The sequence below is a fragment of the Oncorhynchus mykiss genome, chromosome 26 (genome assembly GCF_013265735.2).
Source record: "Oncorhynchus mykiss isolate Arlee chromosome 26, USDA_OmykA_1.1, whole genome shotgun sequence".
Lineage (NCBI taxonomy): Eukaryota > Metazoa > Chordata > Actinopteri > Salmoniformes > Salmonidae > Oncorhynchus > Oncorhynchus mykiss.
Genome location: NC_048590.1, coordinates 25,417,277 through 25,434,234, shown reverse-complemented (window position 1 = coordinate 25,434,234; position 16,958 = coordinate 25,417,277). Strand labels below are relative to the sequence as shown.

General features: G+C 44.1%; 1 protein-coding gene across 4 annotated transcripts in view; it reads right to left on the bottom strand.

Moving 5' to 3' along the window:
* The window catches only part of LOC110506484 (AT-rich interactive domain-containing protein 3B), a 64,560-nt gene that overhangs the window by 8,478 nt on the left and 39,124 nt on the right, over positions 1 to 16,958 (bottom strand). For all 4 annotated transcript variants that reach the window (XM_021586126.2, XM_021586127.2, XM_036963802.1 and 1 more), the window contains exon 5: positions 136 to 319. In XM_021586126.2, coding sequence (XP_021441801.2) covers positions 136 to 319 — 184 coding nt within the window. The remainder of the gene's footprint in view (positions 1 to 135; positions 320 to 16,958) is intronic.

Here is a 16,958-nt window from a genome sequence, read left to right as displayed (position 1 = left end):
ACACACACACACACACACACACACGGTCAGGATGAATGGACACATGCAAACAGACACACATAGACGTCATAGAAAGAGACACAGATCATAGGGACACACGACTAAGCAGAATGGGGTAGAGAGAGAGAGACTTACTGTGTGCGGAGGGTGAAGGCAGCAGAGGTGATAGAGGTGGGCAGGCTGAGGCCCTTGGTGATCTCTCTCCAGATCTTCTTGTTGATGACCTCCACCAGGCCGCCCTTCTCTGTCACCAGCTTGTAAAGCATGTACAGGTCCAGAACCTGCTTGGCCATGATGGGGATGCGGTTCACTGGAGTCCCTGAAGGTAGAACCACACGCATCAATATGGATCCAAGTATCCTGTTGACGTTACATTGCTGAAGGAGCTGGAATGGTGTGGGTGAGGAGGCTTGTTGCACGTTTTAACAACCTGAAAACAACCTAAACTGTTATTTTTTTTTTTAACTCTATATTGTCATAGCACTGTAACATGCTTCGAACAGTTAATGAAAGTACATTTTCACCCCCCATGGTTTGCTGAAACAAATAGACAGGTGATATCGTTACTGCCCTCGGTGACAGAGGCCCATAACTCAGAGAGCCGGTTGAATTAGACTGGGAAATGTAAACACATCGGTATAAAATGACAAAGAGAACCTATTAGCCAAGTTAAGGCAAAAACAGCTTGACCTGGAAAGAGGGATTTGCAAACAACAAAGTGAACCTGCTCCAGACTTTTGATACAGATGCATTAATCTGGTTAACAGCTTATCTGCAGTAAAGCGTGTAGAAAGTGTGTGTGTCGGGAGGGAGGGAGGGGCGGGGAGGTGTAGCCATTGCCCTGGCCTAGTATGCACCAGCATCAAAAAAAGTGCTACTCTCCAGCCCCGATAGGGGTTGTAGGTCTGCTAATCCTTGGGCGGGGTGGGGTGGGGTGGCTCGTGGGGGGAGGCATGGTTAGCCCGGTATAATGAAGCTTATTTAGAGGATTGTGGAGAGTAAATCCACACCCCTCGGCTGTTAGCTGTTGTGCCAGTGCTGCCTGGGGCCTGGTGCTGAGTGGCTGCTGGGCAGAGAGGACAGACAGCCTGAAGCCAGGCCAGCTTTGTGGCACGGTGGTTAATAGCAGCCAATCATCCAAGCCTCCGCAGGCTGCTAGCAGCTCTAACCTGGAATAAGACCCATTAATGTTTTTTTTAAATAGCAATGTGATCAGGCCAGGAGAGGAGATAAGCCCTGGTCCTGATTCAATGTCTCAAGTTAGCAGCAGACAGTCAGTCCAGTCCTCCGAGGCACAGGTTGTCTTTAATTAAACCATTAGAATCATTGGCTCTGACTGGAGGACACATGGGCTAGCTTGTGTAAGTGTTGCTAGCTAACTCTGAGGCGGGGTGTAGTTGTAGAGGCATTACCTCTCATCTCATGTCAGAGAGGAACGTGTGTTAGAAAACACTGCAGACCCTTACGACTAAAGCCTATATACAGTAGACCATCAGCAAAGCCAGCGGTAACTACAGCTAGCTAAGCTAGGAAATCAAAATCCCCTATTCCTACAAGACAGTGGGAAGTCTCAGCTTTTCCCGGAATTCCACATTCTGTGGAATAGTACAGTAGTAGTAGTTGGAGTAGTAGTAGTAGTAATAATAAATAAAACAAATCTGAAAGGAGAAAGACATTTCACAAAACTAGGGTACAATGTACACAAAACATAAAATTAACTACAGATTGTACATGGCCGCTATGACATAATATCAGTTTCCTGTAAGATTAAGGAAGTGCCAACAGCCAGTAATGTGTCCGGAGTCCTGTCTCTCTGTGTGGTGGATGAGATGACATCAGGCAGGATGTTTGATTAGCACAGAGAGCATAGTGTCACTACCACCAGCCACCACACAGCCCAGCACAAAGAGAGAACAGAGAGAGAGACACAGAGACACAGAGAGACAGACACAGAGAGACACAGAGACAGAGACAGAGAGAGACAGAGAGAGAGAGAGAGGCCGGGTAGAGGGTAGATAGATCAGGAGCCAGTAGCCCTGCGCTTCCAGAACATACAGCCTATCAAAAGCAGCAGGAATGTGGTGTAAAAAGGCCAGCCTGAGCCCTGGTCAGGCCACAGTTATTTAATGCAGCGCTGCAAGGACATCAATCCTGCATCAAACAATTAGTACAACTGCAGGGGTCAAAGGTTGGCCAGGGGTTATTGATGTCTGAATTAAAGTGCAGGTCAGCAGGAAGCCGTTTTCATACACAGCCAGCCGTATGTCCCCCTGGACAATGAGGCCAGAACAGATAAGCACAATAGACCTGACCTGCACTGACAACCCAGCATTTAGGCTTTAATTCACATCAATGCCTCTATTCCATTCCAGGAGAGTAATATCAATGTCAGGAAGAGGACCATCAGGAAGCGATGTATAGAAAGAAGCTAATCAGTATTTTGAATTTAGACAATAGATTTATACTCTTAATTTGTAATAAATAAAAACACTACAATAAACCTAACGGTACAATGAACCTAACGGTACAGAATCAAATGAACACGTTTCAACAGGATCAGCTGAAATGTGAGCAAACTGCAACAACCCATTTACGAATATGATTAAATGACGTAATTAACCAAAGCCCCTTCAGCTGGGCTGGAGGAGATAGAGAAACATTAGTGAGAACTAACAACCCACCAGTCTTTGGTGAGAAACATCTGCTCCAGCTCTTTTAGGCCTGTGGGCACAATCACTTTAAACACCTCATGTTTAATCTGGGAAACCCAACCCCCGAGTCAGTCGATGTAGAAATGAGTAGCAGAGCAGAGTAGCCATGATAGCAGGCCACAGAACAGCTGAAGCATTAGCTCAAGCTAGCGTTAATGTTGGCCACTATTGGCTGCTTTCCCTCAAAGGGCAGCAGGGATTTGTCCACAGCAGCACCGAAACAATTTGTAATTGGCTACAGGCTTCACCTCCCATCGTCCTTTGCCCTGGACTGATTTTCCCCCTGGGACAGGGCCATCAGGAGGCAAGTGATTAATGGCTGTGGAGGTCAGGGGTCATGGTGGTGGGAAGTGCTGTGGTGGTGAAGGCTCCCTGAGCCACTCCCTAACTCCTTCCTCCAGTCGCAGTACTTCCAGTGTTCATACAGGGCCAGGGCCCAACAGAGAAAGGCCCCCAGGTGGAGGGAGTTACAGTACAGTAATTGAGGTATTATTTTCAGTAGTGAGCACAGTCCAGCTTAGAAGACATTATGCTGGATAGAGAACAAGACCGAAAGAGAGACTGAGACCAGCCTACTGCAGTCTGAACCAGTCAAATCATTGAGTCACAGTTCCAGGATTGAAAAAACACACCAATGAGACTGGTGTTGAAGCATCACCTCGTCACATGATAGGTTTAACCCCCTTCACCATCCACACTGCTCCCTACAGTTCCAAGGATGCGTTCCATCTCCGTGAGATAAAAAACAAGGTCATTACAGGATGATCCCTGACCAATTATTTTGTAAAACAGCTGTCTGCATTAAAGAGTTCTATAATAAATAAATTATATATAGCTGATTTCACATTACTGGCACTCCAGCTGACAGGGGCTGGGGAGAAGAGACAGGAAATGCATTTTTTACAGAATGTGCTGCCACGAGGTGTGGGGTTTCACTACTACCCTGCTCCACCTCTTCGGAAGTGAGGGAGGAGGAAAAGAGGAAGGAAAGAGAGGATGGAGAGAGGTGAGAGAGAGACAAGGACAGGCAGGAGCACATTTATAAGCCCATCATTATCTAAAGGATATATTGCTTTCTGTGGACCCCCCCATGCTCTGAGAGAGGGAAGGAGCGGATGAGGTGGATGGGACAGCCAGCTGGATAAAGCCTGGATTACTGCTATAAAAAAAGGTGTCAGCCAAAACACAAATGGCCTCTGCCTCATGTCAGTGTCTGAGTCCTTTCAGATGATCACCCTCCCCCCCAAACCCCTTTGGATCCCAACCCACCACCAGCAATATCCAAGATTAGACCAAACAAGGGCCTGCAGCTCCCCACCACTGTTCTGCCTCTCTGTCTCAGACCCACTACAGTCCACAAGCAGCCCTTACTGCTCCTGCTGGATGTTTAGTTTACCCAGGGACCCAAGGCCATTTGGTTTACATGTTCATATGTCGAGCCTGGTATTGTCAGGGCCTGCTATGCTGCTGCTGGAGCAGCGTTGGTTTGATTTTTAATGCCGGGCCGAGGGACATAGAAGGTAAAGTCCAACGACGGTATGGAATTCTTCAGCTATCTTTAGTCTGGGGAGAGCCATTCATATGCATCACATGACTGACCAATTCAGATCAAGTGGTACGGAACACGTACGTGGACACACAGCATCCAACCAGCCCTCCTATCTATAGCGAGAGTTAAGATCACCCCCTATATATGTAGGAGGCCAATAACACCAGGCAGGCAGGGATATAAAAGCACAGCTGGGAGGGGAGGGGAGGGGGGGGTTAGTGTCTCATGACAAACCATGAAAAATAAACCCCACAACAAACATTTGAGGAGTAAATTACAAAGAGACCTTCCATTATATGTTAAACTCAGTACACAACATGTAAATCACTATATTGAGGCCTGGGAACGAGAGCCTTTTTTATTTATAGGACAAATCCTTTGATACATCAAGTCTTGTCAATGATAAAAGAACAACAGTAACAACTCACGGAGTAGACCGTGATCTGGCTGCAGTCCAAAATGGGGACGGTAATCTCTCTCTCCTTGGGAACAATTAGTTCAGTAAGAAGATCAGCGATAAAGGGGTGAGAGAAGGAGCAAGAGAGAGAGAAACCTGACTCCCTCCTCTCGGGTCATAAAGATGGGTCACAAAGATGGGTCACCTGGTGAATTGGGGGAGGGGGATTGAAAGGGCGGAATGTGGATAGCGTGAAAAATGAGACTGTAACCCAAATCCCTTTGGTCCCTCGAGGCCAAGCGGGGTCTGGCTTGGACTACTGGCTGACTGGACTATAATCAAGAGTGCATCAGATAAAGAGGTAAACATGGCCTGGTAGACGGAAGAGATCTAGTCTTGATCTCAAATCCCTCAATCTCAACCGGAGATCAAACCATAGCCTACACTTTTACATTTGTATTCAGTTTCAGTAGTCTAATAGCCAAATTGCACTGGCGGGTAAATCTCTGTCAATTATTTATTTTTTTAAAGCAAAAATTGGCTTGATGAAATTTGACATGATGAGCACATTACTAGACGGCTATTTGATCTCCACTGTGCTTCTACGTTTACTCTCCCCGTCAAAATATGAAACGTCATCATTCTCGTCTGAGGTAATCAAGTGAGACAGGTCTGAAATCAGCTGCTCCTCAAATAACAATAGAGCAGTGACCACAGAGGCGGTCAACTAGAACAGGGCTAGTTTAGAGGGCAGGTAGGGGACAGAAACCTCTCCACCGGCAGGTGGACCATTGACAGGGTCTCAGTGGACCTCTGCTCCCCCCACTCCTCACTTTATTTCATAGATAACTGCTCCCAATCAATGGACACCCAGATTGACAGATAAAGCCATCAGCTGGCGAGCCTCATTTGGAGCCCAGCAAGAGATGATCAATACAGGAGCATCAGCTGCTGTGGATTGGGGATAGCATAGGGTCTGGAGGAGAGGAAACCAGGCACCCCTCACAACTCAATACAAAACCCTCTCTATGGTAACTGCTGATTGGAACGTTGAGCTGGAATGGAACAGTCTATGTACGTGGACCATAGTAGCGTGGGCTGACATTGTAACCTAGAGAAAGCAATAAAAAGGTGTAGGATCGATACTGTACCACTGACTGTGTGCGTAAATGAGTACAACACGCACTAAGGCTCTTTTGAGACATCCTTTATCCCCCGACAGTACAGACATCTGTCATTCCTTGTTTCTCTTGAAAACCCAACGTGTACTAGTACATTACTGAGTCGTATGTAACGGTACTATATATACCATACTGTATGTCAGTGCAGGGCTATTGTGCTGGTGAAGATCTCCTTCAGGGGCCGTTTACTATTTCAGTCCATCACTGGATTACGATGGAGAGGAATCCCAACTCCAGTGCACACAGAACAGGACACATATGTAGAAATGGACAAAGAGAGAACTATAGAGAGAAATACAGAGAGAGAAATATAAATGTTACATTAACGTTACAACGGTCAGATTGAAACCTTGTCAAATAGAGTAGGGAATCGTCACAGCTCTATTCATTTGGTTTCTGTCTGCAACATTTACATCACTGAATACACCCCACAACCAAGTAGATTGATTGAGGAAAGGACAGGAAGAGGTGGGGGTGGGGAGAGGAAGAAAGAAAGACACTAAAACATAAAAGAAGGGCGGGCCCCTGATGGTACCGAAACTAAAAACAAATAGGATGGAGTAGATTCCCATCGAGCTAACATCAGGAAAACCCCAATTTCCTTTGGTTTTGAAGTGGGGAAAAACAGAGGACAGAAGGGTCTGCCTGTGGATGAGCCTGCATCTAAATACAGCTTTGTAATTTGGGCGGGCGGGGTTTTAAAATTACCCAAGACAATCTCAGACCTCTAACATATCAACACGCTGACCACATCTTTGATCAAAAAAGAGAGAAATGTCTGCAGCTAAGAATAGTTGTCCTTTTTGGCATATGTCAAGATTCTATAAGGCATTTATTATAAAGCAGTGGCTCTGACTGCGCTGGGCTGGGGTTGGCCCTGCGGTTCCCACCCTTTCCTCCCTCAGGGGCCCACTCTACTCTGCCAGCCCATCCCCAGCTCCTGCCTGTCTGGACCAGCCCCAGACCTAAATTGCGTCTCAAATAGCACCATATTCCCCATATATTACAGAACTTTTAACCAGGGCACAGGTCAAAAGTAGTGCTCATAGGGCTCGGGTCAAAAGCAGTAAACTCTATAGGGAATAGGGTGCTGTTTGGGACACACCCCCAGTGTCTGCTCCAGTGACGGATCGCCCATTTCCAGGGGAAATTAAAGACTGTGGCTTTGTTTCCAAACACGCAGGCCTGATGCCTCCCTTCGCTCCACTTCCCCTCTGATGCCTCTGTAGTTGTGGCACCCTCTCCCCTCTCTCCTTTCCTCCTCTGTCTGTTGGTTACCTTCATCCCTCTTGCAGTCCAGACACGTGGCGGCCTTTCCCTAGTCTGCTGTCCGTCAGTGTTCCCCCTATCAAAAAGGCGGGGCACCCCAGTTTTAGGGGCTCATTAATCATTCTCTTCGGGACAGGAGGCCCCTTAATCCAGCCCCTCCCCCTACCGCCTGCCCTGCGCACTACCCTCAGCCCCTATCCCCCACGGTCTTATCAAGTTTCAGTGGCTGTAACTGTAGCACAATAAACAGAGGGAAAAGGGGGTGAGGGGAGAAGAGAGGGAAAACGGGGTGAGGGGAGACGAGGGAGGAGGACAGAGGAGAGATTTTCCAGTACCATCACATTTCTATTCTGGCTCCAGTCACTGTTCTTTACAGCCATGTTTCACACACTTCTCACAAGGAGCTGAATCTGTGAGCTAGTCATCTATATAACGTGTTGCTACACTCACGGTTGCTACACTCATGGTTGAGTTAGTAGCGTAGTGAAACCAGAATGAAATTCAAATAAATGGTTTCTAAATCAGTGCACCATATGAGTAGCCTGACGTTTTACCACCTCTCAGACCAGCGGGGGAGGTTAGATTCAACAGGTTTGGATTCAGTTGGAAACCATTTTGCTCACACAACACCTACTATAATAGTATGGACAGATGTGCTCATATGAAAGAGCTGGTAAAACTCTCAGGCAAGTCATTTCCAGAAACTGTTAAATGAAAATAAAGCCCTATTAAACAGGCCACAGAATGTTCCCATTGTAGCTCTGCTAAAGTGTGAGTGTGTACAGCACAGCGCACCTCCCTGTCCTGTATGGGGGGGGGGAGCTCTGTAGCGTGAGTGTTAGCCCTGCTCAAAGTGGTAATGTAATGCATACATGGATCCCCTGGAGCCCATTCGTGGTGTAATTGGTGTGGACAGAGCACTCCGTCTCTGGGTTACTGTTAGGGACTTCCTCACGTCCCCCGCTGGGCATCTACTGTTCCCACGCCGCTACACTATGCAGCCCTGGCCGCCAACACATCGCCAAGCCAACGTGGCCGGCCCTCAGTAAACACAGCTGACTGACCGACAGCCTGGTAACATTAAGACGATTAGGGCACAACTACTGTCAGCCTCGAGATTCAGTCACTAGCTAATAGGCCTGGCTGTGCTGAGCCGGCTGGCGGAGCTACTGTAGTTCAAAGAGAAGCCTGCCTTCAACAAATCCAAATCAATTCAGAGTTTATTAGTCACATGCACAGGGTCGCAGATGTAATTGCAGGGTACAGTGAAATTCTTAAGCTCAGAGTTCCAACAACACAGGTTAAAAAGTGAATGAAACAATAAAATAATACTAAGTAAAATAATAGAATAGAAAAAGATCACAAGATGACATATATAGTGTACAAAACACTTCCATGACAGACTGACCAGCTGAATCCAGGTGAAAGCTAGGATCCCTTATTGATGTCACTTGTTAAATCCACTTCAATCCGTGTAGATGAAAGGGAGGAGAGGTTAATGGATGCGTGTCATTCAGAGGGTGAATGGGGGTGAATGGACATGGATGCGTGTCATTCAGAGGGTGAATGGGGGTGAATGGACACAAGATTGAAGTGCCTTTGAACAGAGTATGGTAGTAGGTACCAGGCACACCGGTTTCAGGAAGGTGACTTTTATATTTGGTATAGTCAGTGTATATTTACAGCTAGTTTTAAATTCTATACAGCTGCTGCAGTTAAACGTGGTGATGTGCGTAAACAAGGATACGTGTCCATAGAAGGACGAGTGAGTAACAAGAATACATGTCCATTGGGGTTGAGTGGGGGAAACAAGTAGCTGACTAGTGGTGGCTACTCATGATGCAAAACCACCATCAGATCAGTTTCTGTCCCTCTCCCCAGTCCTGACTGTTCTGGTTAAATGGCACAGACAAGGCCGGCTTACAGCATTTCAATCTAAATCTTTACTACGGAGGATTTCCCTATAATAACCTCTTACTCCAATAGCCAAACAAACCCCCAGCATCAGGTTTCTTGACACATCAACTTACTACAGTACACTCGACACTAAACAATGTTTGGGCGATATACAGCCGTGGCCAAGAAATATTAGCACCCTCGCACTTTTTTCAAGTAACTCACAATTTCCCCTAAAAATAAGTTGAAATTGAACCAAGTATTTGGTCTCCACAATTCTTTATTTCACTGTTAATATTACAGAACCTTTGTTTTTAATTCAGAACCTAAAATATCCATTCAACAGAAATGACGTTGACAAAATTATTGACACTAGACTTAATATTTCGTAGCACAGCCTTTGGTCAAAATAACTGCAATCAAGCGCATCCTATAGCCATCGATGAGCTTCCTGCACCTCTGTACTGGTAGTTTGGCCCACTCCTCTTGGTCAAACTGCTCCAGTTCTCCCAGATTAGAAGGGTGCCTTCTCCCAACTGCTGTTTTCAGATCTCTCCACAAGTCTTCAAAGGGATTTTGATCTAGACTCGTTGCTGGCCACAGAACAGTCCAGCGTTTTGTCTTGAGTCTTTCCTGGGAGCTTTTTGAAGTGTGTTTGGGGTCATTGTCCTGCTGGAAGACGACTTCCATTTATACTGTATCAAATCAAATCACATTTTATTTGTCACCGAATACAACCGTGAAATGCTTCCTTACAAGCCCTTGACCACCAATGCAGTTAAGAAAATTGAGTAAAGAAATTATTTACTAAATAAACTTAAGTAAAAAACAAAAATTGTAACAAAAAAATAACAATGAGGCTATATACAGGGGCTACCGAGTCAATGGGTTAGTACAGGTTAGTTGAGTTCATTTTTACATGTAGGTAGGGGTAAAGTGACTATGCATAGAAAATAAACAGTGCGTAGCAGCAGTGTAAAAACGAGAGGGGGGGGGGGGGGGGGGGGGACATCGTCTGGGTGGCCATTTGATTAATTGTTCAGCAGGCTCATGGCTTGGAAGTAGAAGCTGTTAAGGAGCCTTTTGCACCTAGACGTGGCCCTCCGGTACCACTTGCCATAAGGTAGCAGAGAGAACAGTTTATGACTTGAGTGACAGGAGTCTGACAATTTTTCGGGACTTCTTCTGACACCGCCACCGTATTCTAGGGTATTTCATAATACCAACGGTATGATTTTCAATACAATTATAGGGAGTTAGGGGCACAGCTGCAAGGGTGCACGCTACACCACCCACTGCTTATAAATATAAGAAATCTAAGATGTGTCAAATGAACGATATCCTGCTCTGGGCTCCAGCTATTCATTTGGTCTGCTAGCTAAGTGGCTAGATGTCAAGATCAAGCTTCATGGTTACAGCAAAGACATTAAATCACCTCATGGATCAAGATTGGTCTTGTCAAAACTGTTGTGTGTATTTAAAAATATATTTTTTAAATGATATACATACATATTTTTTGTTTTTCGCCACATTCGGTAATAGCGTATACCCACCCCGGTGTGGTACAGTATGAAAGTCTGGATACTGCCCAACACTACACTAGAAGCTCTACTATATTAGCTTCCCAATTACTAAGCTTTGTTGTTAAAGTATAAAAACATGAGATCCCAAACCTGTTAACACCTGTTGTTTAACTCTTGACGTTCCTCGGGTCTCCTCCGAACAAACTAAAACCTGTTAACACCTGTTGTTTAACTCTTGACGTTCCTCGGGTCTCCTCCGAACAAAGTAAATACGCTTTAACTTTTATTTACAAAATACATTTGGATTCCCTGGTTCCCCTAGAGCAGTTTAAACCCCTGATGAGATTTTTTTTTACATTTTATTTCACCTTTATTTAACCAGGTAGGAAAGTTGAGAACAAGTTCTCATTTACAATTGCAACCTGGCCAAGATAAAGCAAAGCAGTTCGACACATACAACGACACAGAGTTACACATGGAGTAAAACAAACATACAGTCAATAATACAGTTTAAACAAGTCTATATACGATGTCAGCAAGTGAGGTGAGATAAGGGAGGTAAAGGCAAAAAAAAGGCCATGGTGGCGAAGTAAATACAATATAGCAAGTAAAACACTGGAATGGTAGATTTGCAGTGGAAGAATGTGCAAAGTAGAAATAAAAATGAAAATAGTTCACCAAGGTATGCAACTGTTATGATATATTGACTTTAATAACTTATTTATAATGGCTGTGATGTTTGTAATGTTCTAATGTAATGAATGCACTTGTTATTCTATCTTGTAGTTTATCTTTATGTCATTAGGGCACCATTGAAAATGAGATTCTGGTCTCAATTGGTCTCCACTGAAAAGTTAATGAATAAAAAAACTATACGACAAGACAGGACACTGCTTCACAGGCAGCAGGGACAACTGGGGTGGATCAAACCATTCTCTAGTTTGGAGGGGTCTATCTTTTTGTTGGAGAGGTGTGTGTGGGGGGGTTAAACACTTGTCTTAACCCCACTCTCTCCGTCCCGTGATTCCCTAAACAGAAGTCTCTCACACTCGTTCTGTCCATCAGACCTAGGCACCATTAATCATCTCAAGTGGACAGCAGTGACAGACATTTGGCTGCTTTGCACTGTTTAAAAAAAAAATATTTAAGTGCCCGTTTCTCCTAGTCTCCCTTACTGCCCCCTCCACCTCCCTCCCAGCCCCCATCCCATCTCAGAGCAAGAGGTGAGGGAGGGGTGTCAAACCAAAACAAACAATCACCCATCTGCTTAAATCGAAGCCTTTAAGACAGTTAATAGCAACACAACAGTGTCAAAGTTTTTCTCCACGTTCCCAATGAGAGAGAACGCAGGAAGTGAAACGGATATGAAAAACAATCAGGCTACAGGAAAACACGGCAGCTAAACACTCCTGAGTCCTCAGCCACCAATTGAAGAGGAAACGCTGCTGCTGTTGCTGCTACTCTAATGTGGGGCGTGTCAATGGGCCTCTTCATAGGCTCATTGGGTGTATGACAGCTGGTGAAATTCCTCAACAATGAACACACAAACACGCCTGTTTTTAGGCACACAAGGCCAAATGGGATTCTCTCGTAAGCTTCCTTTCAGTTATTTCCCACTTCCCAAGGACTTGGGGGGGCATGAAGTGGGTAATTGCTCCTCCATTTGGGCCTCTCAACCTTCCCATTTCCTCTTTTCTTTCTTTCACTCCTCAGAAACTCACACTCTCTTCTCTAACTAACATCTTTGATCAGCTGTCAGCTGTCCAAATATATTCAATATCATTAGCTTAGAGTGTTTTCTTCTACTTCAAAACAAGGTAATAATGAGAAAAATGTTTGACACTCAAAGCACAACTGACAATGAAATGCAGTATCCAAGTATAAATCTGTATTTTCATTTGATGGTGCAGCAGAAGCCACAAAAACAAACCAAAAATGGAGTACAGTGCCTCATAACAGATCATTTTGTCAGAGAGATCACCGGCCTGGCCTGCGAGGCAAGCGGCTGAGGGCTGCATCTCACGGTAGTCCTGGGGAATGTGTGCTGTGCTGCGGCCCTGTTCTCACAGCCGAGTGGGAAGACAGCCAAGCAATTTGTTTGCCATGATTAAGGCCCCGATTTAGGAGACAGCGGAGGTCAGCCAAGTGCCGCTTATTGAAGTAGAAAAAAGGAGAGGGGGGTTCTTTCTCTCTCAGGCCACAAAGAGGTATTGACAGGGTAGCCACGTAGGTGAAATTCTTTGCTGCACCATGGTAATGACAGGATAGAGAACATCTCCGCTAAAAGCATTGACCTTCTGGTTCTAGAATGATCCTGTGATATCATCAATAAAGAAGCCTGGGGGTTATCACTCTCTCAGTGAATCTTATTGGAAACACAACACAGCTATAAATCAGGACTCACCCATCACCACTCACAATTATCTTGAATTACTTTTGAATAACTTCTTTGACTCATCACTGCTGCTACTGTTTATTATCTGTCACTTTATTCCTAGTTATATGTACAGTACCAGTCAAAAGTTTGGACACACCTCCTCTTTAATCTTACTATTTTCTACATTGTAGAATAGTGAAGACATCAAAACTATGGAATCATGTAGTACCCCCCCTCCCCCCAAAAAGAATTCAATCAAAATAGATTTTGTATTTGACTCTTCAAAGTAGCCACCCTTTGCCTTGATGACAGCTTTGCACACTCTTGGCATTCTCTCAACCAGCTTCATGAGGAATGCTTTTCCAATAGTCTGGAAGGAGTTCCCACATATGCTGAGCACTTGTTGGCTGCTTTTCACTCTGATGTCCAACTTATCCCAAACCATCTCAAAATGGGTTGAGGTCGGTGATTGTGGAGGCCATGTAATCCGATGCAGCACTCCACCACTTTCCTTGGTTAAATAGCCAATACACAGCCTGGAGGTGTGTTTAAGGTCATTGTCCTGTTGAAAAATATATGAAAATGGGACTAAGCGCAAACCAGGTGGGATGGCGTATCGCTGCAGAATGCTGTGGTAGCCATGCTGGTTAAGTTAGTCTTGAATTCTAAATAAATCACTGACAAAGTCACCAGCAAAGCACCCCCACACCATCTCACCTCCTCCTCCATGCTTCATGGTGGGAACCACACATGCTGAGGTCATCCATTCACTTACTCTGCATCTCACAAAGACACAGCGGTTGGAATCAAAAATCTCAAATTTGGACTCATCAGACCAAAAGGACAGATTTCCACCTGTCCAATATCCATTGCTTGTGTTTCTTGGACAAAGCAAGTCTTCTTATTTGTGTCCTTTAGTTTTGGTTTCTTTGCAGCAATTCAACCATGAAGTAAGGCCTGATTCACGCAGTCTCCTCTGAAAAGTTAATGTTGAGATGTGTTACTTGAACTGTGTGAATCATTTATTTGGGATGCAATCTGAGGTACAGTTAACTGTAATGAAGTTATCCTCTGCAGAAGAGGTAACTCAGGGTCTTCTTTTCTTGTGGCGGTCCTCATGAGAGCCAGTTTCGTCATAGCGCTTGATGGTTTTTGTGGCTGCACTTGAAGAAACATTCAAAGTTCTTTTCAAAATTGACTCTTAAAGTAATGATGGACTGTCGTTTCTCTTTGCTTATTTGAGCTGTTCTTGCCATAGCCTTATTTTGGTATAAGACCAAGTCCATACTATCTTCTGTATACCACCCCTACCTTGTCACAACACAACTGATTGGCTAAAATGCATTAAGAAAATAAATTCCACAAATTAACTTTTAACAAGGCACACCTATTAATCGAAATGCATTCCAGGTGAAGCTGGTTGAGAAAATACCAAGAATGTGCAAAGCTGTCATCAAGGCAAAGGGTGGCTACTTTGAAGAATCTAAAATCAAAAATATATTCTGATTTATTTAACACTTTTTTGGTTACTACGTGATTCCATGTGTTCTTTCATAGTTCACTATTATTTTACAATGTAGAAAATAGTAAAAAATAAAAACCCTTGAATGAGTTGGTGTGTCCAAAATATTGACTGGTACTGTACACCTTTAGCTAACACAATTACCTTGTACCCCTGCATATCAAATTGGTACTGGTACCACTTGTATATAGCCAAGTTATTTACTCATTGTGTACACAGTGGGGCAAAAAGTATTTAGTCAGCCACCAATTTAGTCAGCCACCCACTTAAAAAGATGAGAGGCCTGTAATTTTCATCATAGGAACACTTCTACTATGACAGACAAAATGAGGAAAAAATCCAGAAAATCACATTGTAGGATTTTTTATGAATTTATTTGCAAATTATGGTGGAAAATAAGTATTTGGTCAATAACAAAAGTTTCTCAATACTTTGTTATATACCCTTTGTTGGCAATGACAGAGGTCAAACGTTTTCTGTAAGTCTTCACAAGGTTTTCACACACTGTTGCTGGTATTTTGGCCCATTCCTCCATGCAGATCTCCTCTAGAGCAGTGATGTTTTGGGGCTGTTGCTGGGCAACACAGACTTTCAACTCCCTCCAAAGATTTTCTATGGGGTTGAGATCTGGAGACTGGCTAGGCCACTCCACGACCTTGAAATGCTTCTTACGAAGCCACTCCTTCGTTGCCCGGGCGGTGTGTTTGGGATCATTGTCATGCTGAAAGACCCAGCCACGTTTCATCTTCAATGCCCTTGCTGATGGAAGGAGGTTTTCACTCAAAATCTCACGATACATGGCCCCATTCATTCTTTCCTTTACACGGATCAGTCGTCCTGGTCCCTTTGCAGAAAAACAGCCCCAAAGCATGATGTTTCCACCCCCATGCTTCACAGTAGGTATGGTGTTCTTTGGATGAAACTCAGCATTCTTTGTCCTCCAAACACGACGAGTTGAGTTTTTACCAAAAAGTTATATTTTGGTTTCATCTGACCATATGACATTCTCCCAATCTTCTTCTGGATTATCCAAATGCTCTCTAGCAAACTTCAGACGGGCCTGGACATGTACTTGCTTAAGCGGGGGGACACGTCTGGCACTGCCGGATTTGAGTCTGGCTGCGTAGTGTGTTACTGATGGTAGGCTTTGTTACTTTGGTCCCAGCCCTCTGCGGGTCATTCACTAGGTCCCCCCGTGTGGTTCTGGGATTTTTGCTCACCGTTCTTGTGTTACCCCATGGGGTGAGATCTTGCATGGAGCCCCAGATTGAGGGAGATTATCAGTGGTCTTGTATGTCTTCCATTTCCTAATAATTGCTCCCACAGTTGATTTCTTCAAACCAAGCTGCTTACCTATTGCAGATTCCGTCTTCCCAGCCTGGTGCAGGTCTACAATTTTGTTTCTGGTGTCCTTTGACAGCTCTTTGGTCTTGGCCATAGTGGAGTTTGGAGTGTGACTGTTTGAGGTTGTGGACAGGTGTCTTTTATACTGATAACAAGTTCAAACAGGTGCCATTAATACAGGTAACGAGTGGAGGACAGAGGAGCCTCTTAAAGAAGAAGTTACAGGTCTGTGAGAGCCAGAAATCTTGCTTGTTTGTAGGTGACCAAATACTTATTTTCCACCATAATTTGCAAATAAATTCATTAAAAATCCTACAATGTGATTTTCTGGATTTTTTTTCTAATTTTGTCTGTCATAGTTGAAGTGTACCTATGATGAAAATTACAGGCCTCTCATCTTTTTAACTTCTTCGATATAGGGGGTGATCTTTTAATTTTTGGATGAAAAACATTCCCGTTTTAAACAAGATATTTTGTCACGAAAAGATGCTCGACTATGCATATAATTGACAGCTTTGGAAAGAAAACACTGATGTTTCCAAAACTGCAAAGATATTGTCTGTGAGTGCCACAGAACTGATGTTACAGGCGAAACCCAGATAAAAATCCAATCAGGAAGTGCCGCATTTTTTGAAACCGCCTCATTCCAATGACTCCTTATATAGCTGTGGAGGAGCTAGGAGTCAGCTTACGTTTTCGACATTTTTCCCAAGGTGTCTGCAGCAGTGTGACGTATTTGTAGGCATATCATTGGAAGATTGACCATAGACTACATCTACCAGGTGGTCGCTTGGTGTCCTCCGTCACAATTATTGCGTAATCTCCAGCTGCAGTATTTTTCCGTTTGCCTTTGATGAGAAACCGACTGCCAGGAATGATTTTTCATCGAATAGAATTGTGAAAAACACCTTGAGGATTAATTCTAAACAACGTTTGCCATGTTTCTGTCGATATTATGAAGCTAATTTGGGCAAAAGTTCGGCATTGTGTTGACTGCATTTTCGTTTTTCTTTCTTAGCCAAACGTGATGAACAAAACGGAGCTATTTCTCTTACACAAATAATATTTTTGGAAAAAATGAACATTTGCTATCTAACTGAGTGTCTCGTCATTGAAAACATCCGAAGTTCTTCAAAGGTAAATGATTTTATTTGAATGCTTTTCTTGTTTTTGTGAAAATGTTGCCTGC